Source organism: Tenrec ecaudatus, chromosome 1 (genome assembly GCF_050624435.1).
Source record: "Tenrec ecaudatus isolate mTenEca1 chromosome 1, mTenEca1.hap1, whole genome shotgun sequence".
Classification (NCBI taxonomy): Eukaryota; Metazoa; Chordata; class Mammalia; order Afrosoricida; family Tenrecidae; genus Tenrec; species Tenrec ecaudatus.
In genome coordinates this window covers 236063740-236085014 of record NC_134530.1, presented here as the reverse complement: position 1 = coordinate 236085014, position 21275 = coordinate 236063740, and the positions used below count along the sequence as shown (strand labels likewise).

Genomic DNA, 21275 nt, shown 5'->3' with positions numbered 1-21275 from the left:
TAGTTTGAACTGTATAAAAAGGCTGATATTCTATCATTTGTCCAGCAAAGATGGTGATCGCTTACATTTTAGCCTAACAGATGAAACACTTCGTCACTGGCGCTATAGGCCCAGAGGCTTTTTATTAACCAAGCCCCCTTCACAGTGATCCTTCCCAGGAATGCACATGCTCATCAGTATACACAAAGCCCTCTCTTCCAACTCCCGACTCATCCTCAATAGAGGTAAATAAACCCCAAACCCTACTCACTGCCATCGATTCCACACCAGCTCATAGGGACCCTATAGGGCAGGGAAGCACTCCCCCTGAGTTTTAGAGATCGTCACTCTTTACAAGGGGTAAAAGAGTGGCTGGTGGTTTTTTGAACTGCAGGAACGTCCATATTGCAGCCCAACAGTAACCACTGTGCCCACGGGGCTCCCAGAGAGAGGTAATAATATGCTTTAAATAATGCTATTTTATTCCTTAAATTGCCTTTTCATGTTGAAGCTAGTTTTCTTATAAATGTTTGCTTTATTAGTCATATACCCAGATGTTGCTCCTACTACCCAGCATCTCCACTGAAGATTCTCAGAATCCCCAGGACCTGGTGGAAGCTTTCTTCAAGCCCAGATGAAAGCAGGGGTTTGGTGTTCTCCTGCATGCATGCAGACAAGCTTCTCCAGGCACCACTTGATCTTTACCTGCCGTCATCTACGTCCACCAAAGGCAGAATACAATGGAGATGGTGATTCAAGAGAAGCCTGCTTCACCTCCACCAAAGGGTCACAACCAAGACACCCCTATGTATAAAGAGAAGAATTTAGGCTGACTTGTTGTAAGACATTTTGTTCAGCACAGCTAGCCTTTTGAAGAAAATAGGGCTATCAAAATGAATTAATAGTTTTCCTCTTGGCAATTTTCCTGCTCTAGCTCCTTAAAAGGAAGAAAGGGGGGGAAAGATTTTTAAAAGGATCATTTGATTGACTTGTCCCACGGTAAAATATGCACCTGCTTCAAAATGAAACCACCAAGAGAAAGGGGGGAAAAAGTTGAATAATTGAACTTTTTTTATTTGTAAAGATAATCAGGGTTTTTCTGATTACATCTTAACTTCATAAATGTTAAATAACCTATCAGCATCTAGTTGTTGTAAATTATGAAAAGGAGCATTGTGAGGAATATTAACCAACGAAATCCTTGTTCTTTAGTGAACAAGAAAATGTGTTATGGCAGCTTGTCATGGTGCGACTGGTAACTTTGACACCAAATAACAAAACTGCCATTTGTGCTTAGGCTAAATTGGTTCACTTGAGCTTCCGCTTCTCCTCCTGCTCTGACATGAATGTATGAACTCGGGAACTCACCAAGCCGCGTGGCTCCCCAGCTGACTTTAACAAATATGCCCATTTCATTTCATTTACTCATCAGAATACCAGGGCGCTCGGCACTTTCAGACTCATTGCAGATTGTATAGGCTTTGCGGGGACGCAGGGGGCTTTCATGTCACATCCCTGTAAGTTATGACAGTGGAGGGGGCTCTCCTTCCTAAGTGCATGTCATTGTTTGACATGTTCACAGCTTACAGGAATGTTTTCTGTTTCAACACCTCATAGGTTTATGTAAAGGGCATTTGCTTCCTCTTAACCAAAATGTGAAAAACGCCTTTTCCACGTCCATGCTTGGGCCAGCCTTGTTTAAACCTAGATAACGATTACATCTGTATTTGCAACGTGGTGCAAGCACGGCTGTGTTCCCTGAGCCCCTGAGAGTTCTGCCCTTTTCAGCAGAGCAGCCTCCTCCTGAAGGATAGGACGTCTGGAAACAGACCAGGAGGAGCAGGAAAATGCAGCCTCAGACGAACTGGAGAAAGGACGCCTTCAAATGACTATTAGGAATGAATAATGCACTACCTTAACACAAATACAGCCTGGCCAGATCCCAATACGCAGATAAAGTAAAATATTGATAGCTAATGACCGATACAGAGACATTTACTTAAAAAAATATAACATAGCACTTTTTTTTGGTAATCAAAAAACCTATATTTGAAAGATGGATTCAGAAGTGTTCGACAGCACGTAAAGACAATGCCACAAACATTGCTCACAGAAATGCATGGTGTGTGCATCTCAGTTTGAGAAACCTAGTTTTCAGGACCTCAACTATAACCTACATCTGTTAGTTCCATCAGTAGTGATTCTGACTCTCCGTCGCTTTTTCCCCTGTGTCTTGGTGGTCTCACATATCTGTTCTGTCTCTCGGAAGAGTCTCTCAAAATTATTCTTTCACCCCCACCCATCTTTCTGGTGAAAGATCCATACATTAAGAAAGAGCATACATTTAGAAGGATTTGCTGCAGTCTCAGATGGGGGGTAGTTCAAGTCTTGGCTAAGCCAATAATGACTGTGCCATCCAGAATAGATTACTTAACTGAGCCATTTTAAAAATAACTAAAGTAGTAATGCTCATCTTTCAGTAGTGTGTGAGGCTTCATTCATTCATTTAATCGATCAACATTATTGAGTTTCCACTTTGTGCTAAAATCTCAACACTAGAACTAAAGTAAGGAGCAGTAGAATGTTCCAGGCTTCATAAAGTTCATCTGTTGTTAGAGGCATTAAGTAACCCACTGTATGATGCTTGGGATAAAGTTGAAATACAAGGAATGACCATTCTTATATATGCCTTTGCTGTACCCACTGCAATGGCTTTCCAGCACCCATCTCCCTACCTGCTCCCTATCACACTTTCAACTCATTATGCACCAGCCACAAGGGTTGCCCTCTTATAGTAAAAGGTGAGTCATGATGACTCCTCTATAGTCTGTTGCTGCTAATTATATGTGCAACCCAACGTCCTTGGAGAATGAACTGATAAAATTTAGTAGTTAATTGCATTTGGGAGTGAACACTCATATGTCAGGAAGCATTTTAAGATTCCAGTTTAAGGTTGGCATTCAGTAATGCTCACCTTCCCAACACCAACTGAAGACAAAGCAGGCACAGAAGCAAATGTGGTGAAGAAACTGATGGTGCCCAGCTATGAAAAGATATAACATCTGAGGTCTTAATAGTTTGAAGATAAACACGTGGCCACCTAGCTAAGAAGCAAAAAAGTGCATATGGAAGCAGTACACCACTCTGTGTGATCACAAGGTGTCAATAGGATCGAGTATCAGGCATCAAAGAACAAAAATCATATCACTGTGAATGAGGGGGAATGCAGAGCGGTGACCCAAAGCCCATCTGTAGGCAACTGGACATCACCTTACAGAATGGTCATTGGGAAGAGATGAGCCAGGCAGGGTGCAGTATAGCACTGATGAAACATACAACTTTCCTCTAGTTTTTTAATGCTTCCTCCTCCCCATATCATGATCTCAATGCTACCTTACAACTCAGGCTAGACCAGAGGATGTACACTGGTACAGATAAGAGCTGAAAACCAGGGAACCCAGGACAGATAAACCTCTAGGGACCAACAATGCGAGTAGTGATACCAGGAGGGGACGTGGCAGGTGAGGGAGCAAGGGGGAACTGATCACAATGATCTACATATAACCCCCTCCCTGAGGGAAGGACAACAGAAAAGGGGGTGAATGGAGACATCAGACAGTGTAAGATATGAAAAAGTAATAATAATTGATAAATTATCAAGGATTCATGAGAGAGAGAGGGTGTGGGGGAGGGGGGAAATGAGTTTCTGATACCAAGGGCGAGAGTAGAATTAAAATGTTTTGAGAATGATGATGGCAACAAATGTACAAATGTGCTTGACACAATGGATGTATGTTTAGATTGTGATGAGTTGTATGAGCCCCCAATAAAATGATTAAAATTTATATCATCCATCAGTTTGAAAATCTTAGATGACAATCCAGATGAACCGGATACTGCATGAAATCACGTCCATACCCTGGCCTCCATGGCTATTTCAATGGCAAGTATATGGTGGGTGGATCAGACACGTTTGTTGAACTGACTTGAGCAATACCGCTCATGTCTTCAAATGAATACATAGAACAAACAAGCAAAAACAAGTCCAGTTTAAGGAATGAAAAGATGGGATTATCACTGCACTTAGGAAGAAGAGCAAGCTAGTGAGTGGGAAGTACAGCTCATTCTACTCTGAACCTATTCAAATTGAGGTTCTATAGCGGGTTCAAGGACAAATACCCAATTGGTGGTTGAAAGTACTTCTGGAATGCAGGAGAGCTAAGGTGGGACTAAGTGTATAGTAATCAATGGTAAGATTAAAAATAAAACTAAACTCATGTCAATCAAATAGACCCCAACTCATACCAAGCACATATGGAGTTTGCAAGGTATGCATTTGTATAGTAGAGGATAGCCTCATCTTTCTCCCATGAAGTAGTTGATGGCTTTGAACAGCGAACCTTGTGGCTGACAGTCCAAAACCTACCTGACAGTGCCACCAGGGCTCCTGAATGATAGGATGGTGGTAATCTAAGTTATCAGAATAAATGCAACCGAGTGCTTAACTGCGATGCAATAGATGTAAAATAAAAACTCCCAATCTGCATTACTAAAGTCAACACGATATATCACATCGTTGATCAGCTCCTCGGACTGTCGTCAAGAACTCCTTCAGAAACTCCTTATTGACATTCGTCGCGTATGAAAGTACAAACGTCTTTTGTTTGTACTAACTCTTCTGCCCCTTCATCCTTGGAGCTGCATCCACAAAAACAAAACTGTAATTTGTTCTTCAGAGTGTATTTCTTGCGGCCCGCTGAATCCTGCTCTCTCCTCTCAGTAATGTGCCATGGACTTGTATGTTGCCGTGTTTCCCTCTTCAAAGTTGCTATCACATCTGTTTTGACTCATGGAAACTCTCTGTGTGCCGGAGGAAAACTGGGCTCCACACAGTTGTCACTGTGTGGTTTTTCAGAACTGGCCTGCCAGCATTGTCTTCTGCCTTGGCAGCGGATAGGTTTCAACTTTCAGATTGTGTGTTAGTGGCCAAGCACGTTAACGGCTTGCTCCATCCACAGCCTCCGTTGTTCCTGTAGCAAAATCAAATTGATTTTTTTCTATTGTTTTGTTTTTATTGATGTAATAAAAAGTAAGCATTTAAGCCCACAAGTGTTATAAGCTACTAGATCAATATATATAACAGCATTTCCATTAAAAGATAAAAGTTAATGGAAACTCCATTATAGTGTTCATGCAAGGCTCATATCCCCACTTGAAAAAGTGTCTATGACCAACTAAAACTTCAATCACACACACACACACACACACACACACACACTTTACCATAGAGTTGATGCCAGTTACGGTGACCCTAGGTGTTACTGAGGAATAGTAATCTTTACAGACACAGATTGTTAAGTATTTCTTCGGCACCACTGCAGGGTGGGTTTGAATTGCCAATATTCCGGTTAGCATCCACGTGCAAATTTGCAAGTGGCTCCACAGGGCCTTAAATAAAATGTGTAGGCATTTCATTATATAAAGAGATTGTGAAGTGGCTACAATTGACTAGACTTTCTCTTTTTATGAAGCAGTTGTGAAATATGACCATTTTTGAAACAAAATGTCTTAGGGGCTTAGATCCATAATTTTCATCAACAGAGTACACTGTCCTGCCTTGATATTGATGTGCTGGGGATTCTCTAGGTAAACTATGATTTGGATATTTTATGGGCTATTATGTCAAGGATCCATGTCAGGCAGGACACACACACAATGCTCTACAGAAAAATTATTGTCACAAGCAATACTGGTGTTGTTGCTTATGAACTACAAGAGTAAGCAAGCCTAGAAAAAGTAGATGACACCATTTTTAATCCCCTTGTAGCTTAAAAAATGCAAGCCCATACTTTATATGTTTGACCAAAAAATGTCTATATTCAAATGGTCTTCTTTCCCTTCATATTTATTGGAAATGGGTGACAAACATTTCTAACTTTCAGAGCATTATTGTAATAATTCTAATGTAAGTTTCATTCAGCTTCTAGTGATCATTTGTGCAACCATCTACTTCTCAAATGCAAAATGTTACATATATATTGTATTTAAGGGAAAAACTTTTTCCTCCGTTCTGTGCAGCATACTTCTGTTTCATTTTGTTTTCTCTCCCTCTCGTTCAAGGTATTGTCATCCCGCAAATGCCTGTGCACTACAATGTCCTACTCAATGCTGGAAGTGAGACACCTCTGATCTCCCCGGTTGGTCACCGCCGGTCCATCCTGCTGGAAAACTTAGCACCATTCACACAGTATGAGATCAGGATCCAAGCATGTCAAAATGGTGAGTGTCTTTCAGTCCCCTGACTTGGACTGAAAAAGTGTTTCATTAAAACTAAAAAATAAAAACCATAAAAGAGGAATTGATTCTCAATTCAAATAAAAAGAATAGCATTCCATTTCATATTTGTAGTGGACTATTTACCCAGAAAAGCCCGAGCCTGGCATTGAGTGAAGCATTATGCATTTCTGCACATTAAATCATGAATATTTAAACATATGAAAATGTTGGTTTTGCAAAGTCCTGTTTTATAAGGCACTTTAAAAGAAAAACACCTAGCTCACATAAAGGAGTCACTGGGAATGTAAAACAAAGCAGGTATTACAAAACTTCCATAGAAAAATATATTCACCTTGGTTTTTTAAAAATTGTGTTCTGAAGGGGAAAGGAAATCAGGTTTCTTTAAAGGTTGAACTACACCCAAGTTCATCTTACATGTTGTACGGTGCTTGTCTGAACTTTCTCACATACATAGACCCATTTTCATTCCATCGTTCACGCAAGTGGTCAACGAAACCATAATCCTCTATCTGAGATGCCCTGCACTCCATTCCATTCACCTTCCAAGTGGACGATGCTTTACATGTAAACTGAGATTTAGTGGGGAGAACAGAAAGTCAGGAGAGTCACACATTAATTCTCCATCGTTGTTGTTGCTATTGTTGTCGCTGTTTCTGGCTGCTGTTGGGTTGAGTCCAACATGACAGTGCCCACTGGGAAGAGGAGATCTGCACTTGAGAGTTTTCAAGGGTGTGACCTTGCAGAAACAGGTCACCAGGTCTGTCGCACAAAGTGCATCTGTGTGGATTTTATTTTCAACTCGGGGACTCCTTAAATAAATTCATGACATATACATACATAAGTATATACATATAAATACATCATATCCTTTATGCACATGAAATATACCCAGACCATCGCCATAAAGTGAGTTATAACTCATCTTGACCTTATCTAGTGTTTCTGAGCCTGTGAATCTGCATGAGCAGACTGCCTCATCTTACTCCCTAAGAGCATCGGTTGTTTTTAACCCCAGAAGTTGTGGTTAGCAGCCCATGCCTAATTCATAGAACCACTGGAATTAGGAGCCAATTAGGAAGCCAACTCACATCAATGTTCAAATTGCCTCACCTTAGTATAAAAGTCAATGAAATAAAAGTTCCAGTCATGTGCTTAACACGTAGGGAGCCCTGGGAGTGTGCAGTGGAGAAGTGCTCAACTGCTGGCCTGCTGGGAATTTGAAGCCATTCGCTTCTCAAGTGACATGTGCCAGTCTGCTCCCACAGAGCCAGCGTCTTGGAAATCCTGCGGGCCAGTGCTACTCTGATCTGCAGGATTGTTATGTATTGAAGTTGATGCAGAACAATGGTGTATAGAGGCTTTACCATGCAGCCTGTAGTACCCCTATTACCATGTTTTTAGAAACTTCCATTTCCAAATGAATGCTACTTCTCATGCAGTTGGTTAGAACTTCAGGGATTTTCAATTTTCTGTTGGTTGATCTCAGACACTGGGAGTAGCTAGGAACACATCGTGGTTTTTAAGTTTGAAGGTTGTTGCTTCCCTGATTCAGCTGTCGCCTGATCAAGACGGAAAGAACTTCAAACTATTGTTTCTCTGATTTGAATGTAAAATCAACTTCTACATCCCTATGCCCCTCAATCTGTTGTATATTAAGACAATATGTTTCCATTTCTTTGTTTTCTTTTGATTTCTGAGTGTTTTGAGAATGGATATCAATTTTTAAAAAATATTTGCCAAAAGAAAATACTCCAAGTGTGCAAGGTGTATAGGCCATACGCACTTGTGAACTGCAAGAACATTATCATTGTCTGTCTAAAATGACTGCAAGTCACTTCAGACACGCATATGCTTTATTGTCAATGCCTATGTCCATGATGTGGTTAATTAAAGGATTTTCAAAAAATACTTCTCTATGTGACTATCCTTAGAGATTTGTAGTACCAGTCTAGAATGTATGCAAAAGTATATACAAAACACAGATGCATTTATTTTTGTCATGCCTTTCTCTTTATATATGGATATAGAACTCATCCTTTTTGATAAATTACTAAAAGTCTCTCTTTTGTCCCCAAAGGAGGTTGTGGAGTTAGCAGTAGGACGTTTGTTCGAACATCCGAAGATGTACCAGGCAATCTTAGTTCTCCCGTTCTGAAGGCACTGGGGTCAGCTTGCATAGAAGTTACATGGATGGCACCCACAATTCCAAATGGCATTATCATCAATTACTTTATTCACAGGTAAGACGGCCATTATCATTTTAATTATACAGAATATGTGATGGTCCGAGACTATAAAGTTAAATATTATTTTCCGTCTCCATAAGGAAAGGCGGGAGAGTTGTGTGTGTGGCGGGGGAGGGGAGGGGAGGGGGGGGAGGGGTGCAGAGGACTAACTACCAAGCCTTGTGCTGAGAACTTTATCTTGGGTTCTAAGGAGAAAAGTCATAACTTTGGTGTCACATTAGTTGGTTGAGACCAGACTTCCTAGTTTAGCTTTGCGAAGCCTTCCTAACATTTGAGGACGTGGTCCTGCAGAAGCTCACTGACCAAGACCATGATCTTCACTGAGGAGGAACCGGGTCTGGAATGAGAACTCTAATTTCCTACCACTTATCTTAGCGCCTCTTCCTCAAAATGGTTCTTTTCATATGCAAAAGCGGGGCTCTACTCCCACTGTCCTTCTGTTTGAGTGAGCCTCAATCCAGCCGAGGAGGAAGTGTTGATGCAGTTGGTTTTCGGGTTCTATGCTAAAATGACTAAGCACAATTTACCCAAATTTAAGGGAAGAATGGAAGAGGGCGATGGGAAAGAGGAGAGAACAGATAGGAAGGAAAAGGAGGCAAAGGAGGCGTGGGTGAGGAGGGAAGTAAATAAAGGGATAGGACAATGAGGACAAGAGTCAAAGAAGAAAAGAAACTTCAATTGAGCTCTTGCACTCAAGGACAAAGAACACAGACACCAGCTGAGACTAAGAATTCGCTGGTGGAAGCCTCCGTCCCCACTGGATATAGTTATATCCGGGCATACAAACGCACAACGCCACCTTTCTCAGCTTCTCCCCACCACGCTCAACATCCTTCCTTACGCTCTCCCAAACAGCCTTCCCCCTCCCTTGCTTGTTCCTGTATCCCGAGCGGCTACTGAAACAGTTTGGGAGGCGTGGTGGCAAAGTCGTGGGTTCAAACCTACCCCTCTAAGGTAGAATGCTGAGGCTGACGGTGAGGCTGACTCCCATAAAGGTGTACAGGCTCGGAAACACAAAAGGGCGGTTCTTCTCTGCCCTGTAGGGTTGCTATGAGTCAGAATGGACTTGATGGCAGGAAGTGAGTCTTAACTCCCGTTGGCTTATATCAGCCTTCGGTGCCGAGTTAAGGATTTATTGGAAAATTATGAAAGGAGAAAGTAGTATTGCATTTCTGGTTAGGTAAATGACATTACTGAAAATGAGCAAGCCAAATTTCTTCTCAGCAGCCATTAATTTGAAGAATAATATTTCTGACTCAAATACACACGAACATGTAAAAATGGCTCATGTGAATTTGCATCTTGCGCTAAGCACATTAGGGTAGGCTCTAAAATACCCATCCTCTTGGAATAGTTTTCTTTCATCTACTTAATGCTAATTGTATGAGAAAAGCACATCAAATTCCTATTCTGAATCAAGGGAAATAAAGGATCTGTTATAGACCAGGACGTGGCTCCACTCTATTGGTTTTGTAAATAAAGCTCATGATTACAGCGACTATCCCATGGCCGCGACAGAGAAGGAAAACAGGAAATATAAAGCAGAAAGCCCGCTTCAATGAAAAATACTGTAAATTGAATTTGACAGCATTTGATGGCATTTGATTATTCTAGTCACAGGCAAACAATGATATAAAGAGTAATATGAAACAGAGTGTGTTACTGCCTAGCAGACTCCGAAGCAATAAACCTTCTTCCAATGTGACACAATCACTTCACAATCATAATTGTAGCCTGTTTGATACCTCTGAGTACAGCAGAAGGGCACTGACTGACATAGATACATTTTGTTTTTTATTTAAAGTGAAATGAAAATGGCGCACTGGGGCTCCAGATACAATCATTATAGTCGCCTACATAGGCATGAATCACTTGGCAGTTATTTCAGCTGAAGTTTAAATGTGCTTAGACAACAGCAATATCAAATTTTTCTTAGATAGCTACAAAAAAATCAGAAATTTGTACGGACAGAAATAGAATATAGACATATAGTTCTTTTTCATCCTGGGACAATACAGAGCCCATTCAAGAGTTATGGCCACCAGCCTGCCGTATTTCTGGGGAGGTGATGGCATGTCATTTCTGTTTCATCATTTGCCTCCTCTTTCTTTGATTACCACTGAAAGTAATGCATTTAGCTCACCCAGCAAAGGTGGTTTGACCTATGCAGATCTTAAATAGCAGGATGGCTACTTGTCACCCTGCTCCCTCCAAACCTCCAAACTTTGGTAATTCTTTTGTATTGTTTAAATATTGATTCCTGATATTGTCCTATTGAAAGTATCCACCCAAATAAAATGATAAAATATTAATGACTAAAAAAAATATGCTGGTAATGACATGATTATTTTCTTTTTTACCGTTTAATTTGATATTTCATTTCTGCTCTTTTGTGGTCTACATGTGAGTCAACATGAGGAGCTTTCCTATTCTTTTAATAAAATGGGCACAATATTGATATTAGCAATTTTGACACCATTATTGACAGGGTACACACGCAGAAGATCCTATTGGGCTTTTGCCTTCCGTAATAATGATTTCTGATGGATGGCAATTATTCTTTAGCATTTTCTTTTTACCTTACACCTATACCTTTGTCAGTGAAGGAAGCTCATTACTTCCAGCTACCAAATCCACCAAACCAAATTTTCTTAGGACTTGACAAAACAGTAAATGTACAAATGGTCTCTACCATTTTAATAAAAACAAAATTACCACAAGTTATCTCTTTAAATAAGTAAAAAGCTTTAATCAATTGTAATAAAGGACATAAATATGGACAAGACACCCTCTAAACACTTTATAATTAAAAAGATGATAAGCCTTCCTTCTGACTATTGAGTAAGATTTTGGGAGCAGAAATCTGATTTTTGAATAATGAATGATATGGAACATTACTGCAAACAAAAATCTACAGACAATAATTATCTAGAATGGATAATCAAGTTGATTGAGAAAACTGACAAAAACAGTCAGTGAATAAAAGTAACATGAATCTTGATGGAATTCCATTTGGGTTGGGTAGAAAAGTAGCCTTGAGTGAGTTTGAATCAACAACCTTTCAGCTACCAGACAATTCTTTAATTAACATTTTCTATTTACATTTTACTTTACATAAGAGAAATAATATTATTAATACTGGTATGCAATAGTGAGAGGAACGATAAAATGTATTTTCTTGTAATATCCCCCAAATATTTTATTTTGTGGATGCATATCATATATGGTTTAACCAGACCTGTAATGAATTTCAAGTGTGCTGTTTCCAGATTTTCATGATTATAATTCTCCAATAAACACTTCCAAAATGATTATATGAAAGGAAATTCTGAAAATGAGCAATATATTTGAAATACCGTGTCAAATTTTATCATGCTTTCAGTCTTTGGCAATTTAATATTTTACATCATTTCTTGTTACAGTATTATTAAAGTCTTGGTCATTTTATGTAAGATTGATCATTTTTTAAATATTTATTTACTGTTTATATACATATATGTCCTTAGACTAATTTTCTATTGGATTATTTCTTGTTTATTTGTATGTGATTTTTATATATTAAATAAATCCTGCCTTTGGCAATCATATTAAAATAACACTGTGTTAGACAGGTTTCTCTAGAAAAATAAAACCAGGGTACTTATGATTATAGATAGATAGATATTCAACATAATAAATAAACAGCTAATTAGTCCACAGAGCAGTACAAATGGCTCAGTTCAATTCACTTCCATGAGACAATTAATACATTGGCAGTCCTACAACTCATGAAGGTTGCAGGGTGCAAGTCAAGGAAGCAGACAGCTGAGACTTCTGGAGGTAATACAGGCAATCCAGCCACAGGCAGCAAGCAACAGGGTAGGTCGCCAACAGTCAGCCAGATGACAGGATCTGACAGTCCCCATCTCGAGTGATGTGTACACCATCAGTGTGGTGAAACGGGTCTGGAAGGACCCTCAAACTATAGCAACACAGCCCATGGGTTGGGTGTCCCTCGGGTAGTTTAGCTTGCAAGTTGAGGCAGAGAACTAGCTAAGGTAGTGGCATGCTAGTCCAATCATCAGATAGCAAGAGACAGAAAGGCAAGGCTCACTAAGCCAATTATCTCTTTGCCCTTCAATTAAACTATAACCTTATTAATGCACATGTGTTTATTGGCCAGGATGGCACAGTAGCCCTACCTATCATACATACATTAACTATTTCTTCCTTCACATTTATAGGTTTGTTTATTTTTCATTTCTAAGTATAAAATTCATTCTGTTATTCAGTATCAGATCATAAATTCAGGGTTTATGCAATGCAGAGCATGATGGGAAATATATATAAGGTAAATAAAAGTATAAAATAAGAAAATCTTCAATATTGAAGGCATAATAGAGGTCACGTAGTAGTCATGATAGCTGAAGCCTTTACTATCTACAGAAGAAATGTAAAACATCACACTAATGGTAGATTTTATAAGACATCAAATATAAGAGTAAGAGTCTTAGATTCTGGAGGTAATGTGAAACATGGAAGAGTTGGGGGCAAAGAGGAGAAATGATAGGAGCTAGTGAAAGAGGGATTTGTAATCACAGGACAATTTGTAGTTTGAAGTCCTGGCTCTGCCACTTACTACTGCTTTGAACAAGCTTACTGTGTAAGATTCGTTTTCATGTAAAGTTAGGTTAATTAATAAACAAAGAAAATAATGTGTTTTTGTTGTAAGTTGCCTTTGAATCATTATCGTTCATGGTGACCACATGGGTTAACAGAGTAAAACACATGGGGTATTCTTAGCTGTAATCTTAAGCAGATAGCCAATTCTTCCCTTAATGGTAATGCTGGGTAGGCTTGCACAGCCAAGCTTTGGCTTATCAATGGAGACCTAGAGGATAGCTGTAGTGGAATGCAGTCGAACCCATGTTCAAATCATAGTGCCACGCATGACAAAGAAGAAATTACCTCCTAGAGGTTCTTGGTTGCAATCTTTACAGAAGTCAGCCACTAAGTCTTTCATTTGTAGAGCATCTAGATTCCTTACAGGGTAATTAGCCTCCCAGAACCTTAGTAGAACTAGATGAAAATACTGTGTTGAATGTAAAACACGTTAGAAATGTAGTGGTTCTCAACATGTTGTCCAAAGCAATGTTTTTTGGTGGGGGGGGGTTGTTTTATTCCCCTCCCTCCCCCCAAAGCAATGTTTTAAGAAGGCAAATCTGGCAACCGTGGATGTCCACTTCAAGAGAAAGAACGAAGTCCATGATAATAAAAGAGAGGGTGCATTGTATGTTTAGTATGAGTCTTTTCTTTTGAAATATCATTTTTTCATTTATATGTATATTAAAAATGCCTGGATTACTGTTGCTCCAACACCTCCAACTAGCTCAGAGGGAGCGCTGAGAGGCAGAAATAGGGGGAACGTGATGGTGGGGCAGGAGGAAAGTAAAAGGAAACAGAGGAAAGACCTAGGAAGCAAAGCATTGGACAGAGGTATACGCATGTGTGTACATATGTAAATACATTAATCCACAAATATAGGGGTATTGGCCTATGTACATATACTTATATGGCAATACACTGAGGTAGTGGATGGACTTCAGGTCTCTACTCATGCCCTCCTTCAATACAAGAACACTTTGTTCTAACAAATCGGCATTCTGAGATGCTCACCCTCCCGACACAATCACTGAAGACAAAATGGGTGAATAAGCAAATGTGGTGAAGAAGGTGGATGGTGCCCGGCTATTGAAAGATATAGTGTCTAGGGTCTTAAAGGTTTGAAGTTAAACAAGCGGCCATTCAGCAGAGAAGCAGCAAGCCTTCATGGAAGAAGCACACCAGCCAGTGCGATCATGAGGTGTCATCGGGACCAGCTAATAGACATCAGAAGACACATAACAAACAAACAAAGACATATTGTTGAGAACAAGGGGCCTTGGAGCAGAGACCCAAAGCCCATTCATAGACAGTGGAACAATCCTCCCCACAGAGGGGCCACAGGGAAGGGATGAGTCAACCGAGATACAGTAAAGCATCCATGAAACACACTATATTCCTCTGGTTCCTTGAGGCTTCCTCACCCCCCACTGTCATGACCCCAGTGCTGCTTCTCAATTCAGACTAGACAGGAACATGTTCATAGGTATAGATAAGAGATGGGAGCTCATGACACATGGGATCCAGGAACAGGAGGGTAATAGCAATACCAAAAGGGTAGGGATAAGGGGGGGAGAGGAATGGAGAAAGGGGGAACAGATTGCAATGATCGACATATAACCATCCACCCCTCTCCAGGGGGAAGAACAACAGAAAACATGGGGGAAGGGAGACCATGGTCTGTGTGAGAGATGAAAATAATAATAATTTACAATCTATCAAGGGGCCATAGGGGGAGGGATAAAAAGAGGAGATGATCCCAAGGGCTCAATAGAAAGTAAATGTCTAGAAAAGAATGAAGGCAACATATGTACAAACATGCCTGGTGCAATCAATATATGGATGGTAACAAGAGTTATAAGAGCCCCAAATAAAATAATCCTTTAATTTAAAAATGTCTGGAATGTTAAACTCACATATGCAAAAATGTTAGCAGCACTTATCTCTAAATTATAGGTAATGGGTGAGATTTTAAATAATTTTATTTTGTTCATAAATATTTCCAGTTATGTACCCAAACCCAAAGCCACTGCCATCAGATCCATGCTGACTCATAGCTACCTTAGCTACCAGTCCAACGCTTACTCACAAGTGCCGCCAGGGTTACTTAGTCATACATATATAATCTCTCGTACAGACATGTACACATAGCTTTGGTGGCAGAGAAAGCACGTGCTTGGCTGCTAACCCAAAAGTTGGAGCTAGAACCCACCAATCCCTCTCCAGTCACTCTCGGAGAGAAAGAGGCGGCAGCCACATGGAGCAGTTACGGTCACTCTCTCCCAGGAGGTCCCTCAGAAGGGAAATGGACTCAATGTCAAGAACGGTGGTTTCATATACACACCCCCGTGGCATAATGGTTATGCACTGAGCTGCTCACTACAGCAGTTTGAAACCAGCAGCCACTCCGCAGGACAAATGTAGGGTTTTCTATTCCTGGAAAGAGTTACAGTCTCAGAAACCCACAGGGGGCCGTTCGACCTGTCTCCCAGAGTCCTCTGAGTCAGAGTCACCTTGGAGGGAGATGTGTGTGTGTGTGTGTGTGTGTGTGTTATACATGTAACCAAAATAACTTATATAATGTGGTGTAGTAAATATAGTAACTGTAGTAAGTATAGATATAAACCTATCATCATCCTTTACTTCTTGATGATTTTCCTATTTGATTTTATAGCACAGAAAAGAGAAACCATACCATTTGTTTAAACTCAGATAATTTACTATAAAGATGTTTTTACTAGTTTCAAATCTGTTCATTGAGACGTTAAAAACAGAAGACAGCTGCTGAAATCAGATGCCACCCATAGGATGAACCAAATAAGTGGTCTCATCTGAAATCGTTAGAATTTAGAACTTAGAAGAGGGCCTGTGTGAGGCTAGAATGGAGACATTTGAAGAGGGAAACTGCCAGCTGGCTCAGGTATCCTGAAGCAAGGTGCTCAATTATATTTGTGTTTGAAAAATTACAAACTCCTATCATCTGTTCCAAAGGAAGGAAGCTCCACTATTTTTTCTATTTTCTTTCTTTAAAAAAATTATTTTACCTTATTTTAATCATTTTATTAGGGGCTCAAACAACTCTTAGCACAATATATACATACATCAATTGTGTAAAGCACATCTGTACATTCATTGCCCTCATCATTCTCAAAACATTTGCTCTCCACCTAAGCCCCTGGCATCAGCTCCTCAAGAGCCACTATTATGGGGTGAAGAATCCTTGCTACCTGGGAAGAAGCTCACACACACAGAACACAAGCAGCAAGGACAGTTTCCTGTCCATCACTCTATTGGTGGAGTCCAACATGGATTAAGCCCATTGCATAGAACAAAGCATAAAGTGGTTTACAGAAAGAAGCACAGTGCTATAACAAAGTGGAACACAGGAGGATAGGTTAATCGTTGAGAGACAATAACTTAATAATGAGTACCTTTTCCTAGTTACTCAAGTTTCGGGTTGTCTTGGACTCTTCTTGTCAATAATCACCTAGTCATCGGTTGAAATAGTACTTACACAACACACTGGACCATGCTTCTAGAGATGCTCAGAACATATAGATGAGTAAGGGGGTGCTTATATTCAGGGAGCTTGCAGGATTATAGCATGAGAGATAATAAAGTGGAAAATATATTACAGTGGAATTTGATGAGTACATCAATGAAGAAAAGAGCACATAGGCAGATATGATAAGTCTATGTGAGAAGAAGCAAAAGAAAGGTTTTCTGAGGGGGGAAATGACCAAAGTACAGAGTTTAAAAGATGCATTGGAGTTCGTCTATAGAACGGAGAAAAACGGGAAAGAGGGAATGAAAAGACATTAAAAGAGAGACCAAAGCCATGGAAGCATGAAATATTACAAGTATTAGGATTTATTGGAAATACTAATGGAATATTAGGAATCACCGCAAGTCAGTCTCTGGGATAGGCAAACATTTCCTTATAATTAAAACTTAAGACGGGAAAGTAAATTGCAGAAGGTGGATCTGGAGTGGTAAACACAGGCCAGATGCACGGACAAGTCAGGAAACACTTTTCAGCAGAATTCAATCTTGAAAAGCCCAGGAAGCATTTGAGGGGTCTCAATCATTTTGCAAAACTGGATGATCCAAGCCTCAGAAGACATGTTGCAGATCAATGAGATATTTATTTTCTTACAATTTAGGGGACTAAACTCAGCGTGCCCACTCAAGGTGAAGCTCTGTCTACCCTCGCTAAGGGCAAACACTTGTCTCCACATCTCCAGCTGGCATCCTTGGAGTTCCTGGGCTTGTCAACCAGCCTTCCTCCCTTGTCTATCTATGATGTTAGCCTTTCCCTATGTCTGCTGGATCCTTACTAATCTGCTTTTTTATATCTCAAAACATTTTGGCATAAAACATATCTATATTGATACAATTTCATTAACTAACAGAAAATCGGATGCCTAAAGATGAGCACATTTGGAGGGACACAATCAATCCAAATCACCTGTGTTTCTATTTGCTTGACTACGAACCTAGCTCAGGATCCACATTGATTCGCAGAGGACTGTTATGACGGTCTGCTCATTGAGTGGATGCCTACAATCATTTCCTGTTTAGTGCAGTCTGTGCAGAATTGCTAGAGTTGCCTTCCTGAACACAAACTCAAAACATCATTGTAGAACATGCATCTTAATTGCTTTTTGAGGAACATACCTGAGAATTTCAGTAAAATGCTTAATTCGAACCTTAAACATATTGTATTACATTAAGACAGCATAGAGTATGGATGCCTTTTAAAATATATTGTTACTAGTTTTAATACTTATTTTTACTTCCCTTTTACTGTTAATTCCTACCACAGAGTTTATTCTGCCTCATAAAAACCCTACATAAGAGTCACATGGTTATACGGCTTTAAAGGTACATATAACCTCATCTTTCTCCCATGGGGTGGCTGCTGGTTTCAAACTGCCAACCCTGTGGTTAGCAGACTAGTGTTTACCCCACAGCAACACCAGAACTCATTTCTTAGTGTTGGACAATATATAATTAACTCTATTTGGAAACGCATATTCCTGAAGTATCCCAAATGAGCTCCGGCAGAGACTAAGCATTCGGCCATTGAGAAAGCACTGAAAGTGTGATTTCCTGAAATGTTGACGCTTAAGGAGGAAGCACTGCCAGCTAAATGGGGAGTTGAATCATAAATGTTAAATATATTAGAAAAATTACAGTCTACCCAACTAATTCTGTTCAAAGTTTATTCAGACACAAAGATACCCCACTTTTTATTGCTACATATGGAACATTTACTTTGCCATAGGTTTAGTTCATTAAATATTCAATCGTGACAAGAAATAATTGGTCAGAATACATTCTTTAGTCGCTTTGATGGATAAACGTGTGGCTTATTATACATAAGATTATAAAATTTTGCATCTCTAGTTTTTTTTAAATACCAGTTTTAGTAAAACATGGTTACAGCTGGATGTAGGAATTCATGAGAATGTAATTAAAATTCATTGAACTGCCACAAAAGTATGAAGATACACAAAATAGACATTTTTATTTCCACATAGAAAATTATACTTTTGTTTCCTGCATTATGTTCCTAGTAAACCCCTTTTTAAAAATCACAGAAAAGTCCTTGGCTGAGAGCCCTGCGGTTCTCATTAGAATGGATCCCTCCCAATGACACACCTGCTATCTGGTATCTGCGGCGAGTACAGAGGCCAAACGCTGCAAACCGACAGAGTGCCGAACTGGCCTACACATGGCAGCAGGTCATAATGAGCCGGGTTGCCGAACCATAATTACAGATCACTGAGAGGTATCTATGAAGCCTCCATAGCGTCCAGCAGGAAGCTTGTCATTGCTTATACTTAGGTCTTTGTGATTTATCAAGTTGGGAATCACCGAATTCCCAAAGCCAAAGGTTTATAATATTCAGCCTTTTTGAAAAAGGTTTTGTCATTTACTTGTCTTAATCGCCCATTGCATTTTGATGGGGTTTGTTGATCTGATTGGCAGCATGTGGCTATCCCAGCACCTGAAGAGGATGTTCATTAAGTGCTCCTAGCAGCCTGGGGAATCTTGATTTATTCACCCGATTCACCTCAACCATGGAATAGGCTGAAGGGAGACAAAAGCTATCTCTTGGTTATATTCTTCCCTAAACTAACATAAGTGTTGATGGTCATTGTGGCATGGGTGGTTATAAACATATAATCACATAGTTTCCTACAAAGACTGAAATCTAATGGGCTCAGATGCAGAGATAAACCAACCACAATTCCTCAATGACTTTCCCTACTCAGGTCATGATTTTATAAATGAATGAGCAAAGAATTCTCCAAATAAATATTCAAATATTTGAAGCCCTCCAAACAACTGACAATTACATTCATTTATTTAATTTGTTAATGCTAGATATGTATCCAGTGCCATAAGACTATTTATAGTCTTTAAGACTGATCCCATGCTTGGGTTAGTGAAAGACTCTTTTTGAGCATAGTCTATATTTTTCTAGGTTCTGGATAAGACATATAAAACAAGTTTGACTTTTTCAAGACGTCTAAAGAAAAGTCCTATTGTATAACACATAACTTGCCAAGACTTACCTAGACACCTATCTTCTCTACGTAAGCCAAGAGCTTCCGGTTCCAGTAAGGAGCATATTCATCTTTGTGCTTCTGATCCTAGTACAACGTCATATAAATACTCAGTAAAGTTTTGTCCATATACAAGAAAAAGGATCTTTCTTTTGGTGGGTTATAATTTAAGGAAGAGATAATCCAAAGAAGTAAAAATGTGGGCACATATTTAAAACATCATGGAAACAAATGCAAAATAGCACAGTTCTAGGTTCTAGGGAAAAGCGCAAGAGCTGGGGCTTCTCTCCAGGGTATGTCAGCCTCGAGTGAGCTAGGGATAGTTCTGCGTGGCAATCTCAACCTTCTGAGAGCAGCCAGAAAGTCTGTTTCCATGTATCAACACTTGTCAAGCCATCCTATTGGTTGTCCAATTGACCACAAACAGCCATATGACCGAGAGTGACTTGGGGAGCGTATTGGGAAAGGCAAATACAGGAAAACTTAAGCAAATTGGGACCCTTATTGCAATTTGCAGCATAGCATGGTAAATTCTCTATGTAAATTAAGAGTCTAATACTTGTATACAGCATCAAACTCCAATTTAACTGTGTGCACATACACATGAATGTCTCCACAAATGTGCACACAAATATTTAGAAAATATATAATACATATTTTTTCATGATACATACATAAAATAATAAATAAATAATACAAAATAACAGAATGCATAAATAATAAATATATGACTTGTTAGTAGTGTTGCATATATGCCTCTTAAATTTTTAAAATCATGTGTTTTATGTATAGCTTATATTATTTTTGCTTTGCTTTTTTTTTTAAAGAAAACAGTCTGGAAGTTAATACAAAATGTGAATAGTAGTGATTTTGTGTCATTTTTAAATTTTTTTAATTTCTTCTATTTTTCCTTGCTTTCCATGAAGTACTATTTTATAAACAGTATGCATATGTATGTGTACATATATTTCTTGTTATTTACTAATAATGATATTGCATTAGGCTTCTGATAACTCTGCTATTTGACACACTGTGAAGAAACATTTGAAAATCTGAGATGATTAAAAAAAACTTCACAAATGCCACTCCTCACTTTATGCAAAACCTTGAAACTGTCATTGGATGCCTTCTTGATTTCTTTTCAGACGTGCTGCTGGCCTGGAAGAGGAGACCCTTTTGTTTGTCTGGTCAGAAGGAGCCCTTGAATTTACTGATACCTCCGGTGCTTTAAGGCCCTTCACCCTCTACGAATACCAGGTCAGAGCCCAGAATTCCCAGGGCACAGTAGCGAGCCCATGGTCAGCAGCACGGACCCTGGAAGCCCCACCTCAAGATCTACCAGCGCCTTGGGCTCAAGCCACCGGTGCTCACTCAATTCTGCTAAATTGGGCAAAGCCAGAGACTCCCAATGGTATTATCACCCAGTATCACGTGGTCTACCAGGAGCAACCAGATGATTCGAAATCTGATGTCTCTACTGTACGTGCTTTCACCGTGAAGGTAAGAATTTAGAATAAAATAGCTGACTCTTAGATCA

General features: G+C 39.6%; 1 protein-coding gene across 1 annotated transcript in view; it reads left to right on the top strand.

Annotated features, from left to right (window-relative positions):
* Positions 1-21275, top strand: part of USH2A (usherin) — a 987589-nt gene that overhangs the window by 830772 nt on the left and 135542 nt on the right. The window contains exons 59-61 of the mRNA XM_075540576.1: positions 6100-6258; positions 8354-8516; positions 20884-21238. Of these exons, the coding sequence (XP_075396691.1) occupies positions 6100-6258; positions 8354-8516; positions 20884-21238 (677 nt within the window). The remainder of the gene's footprint in view (positions 1-6099; positions 6259-8353; positions 8517-20883; positions 21239-21275) is intronic.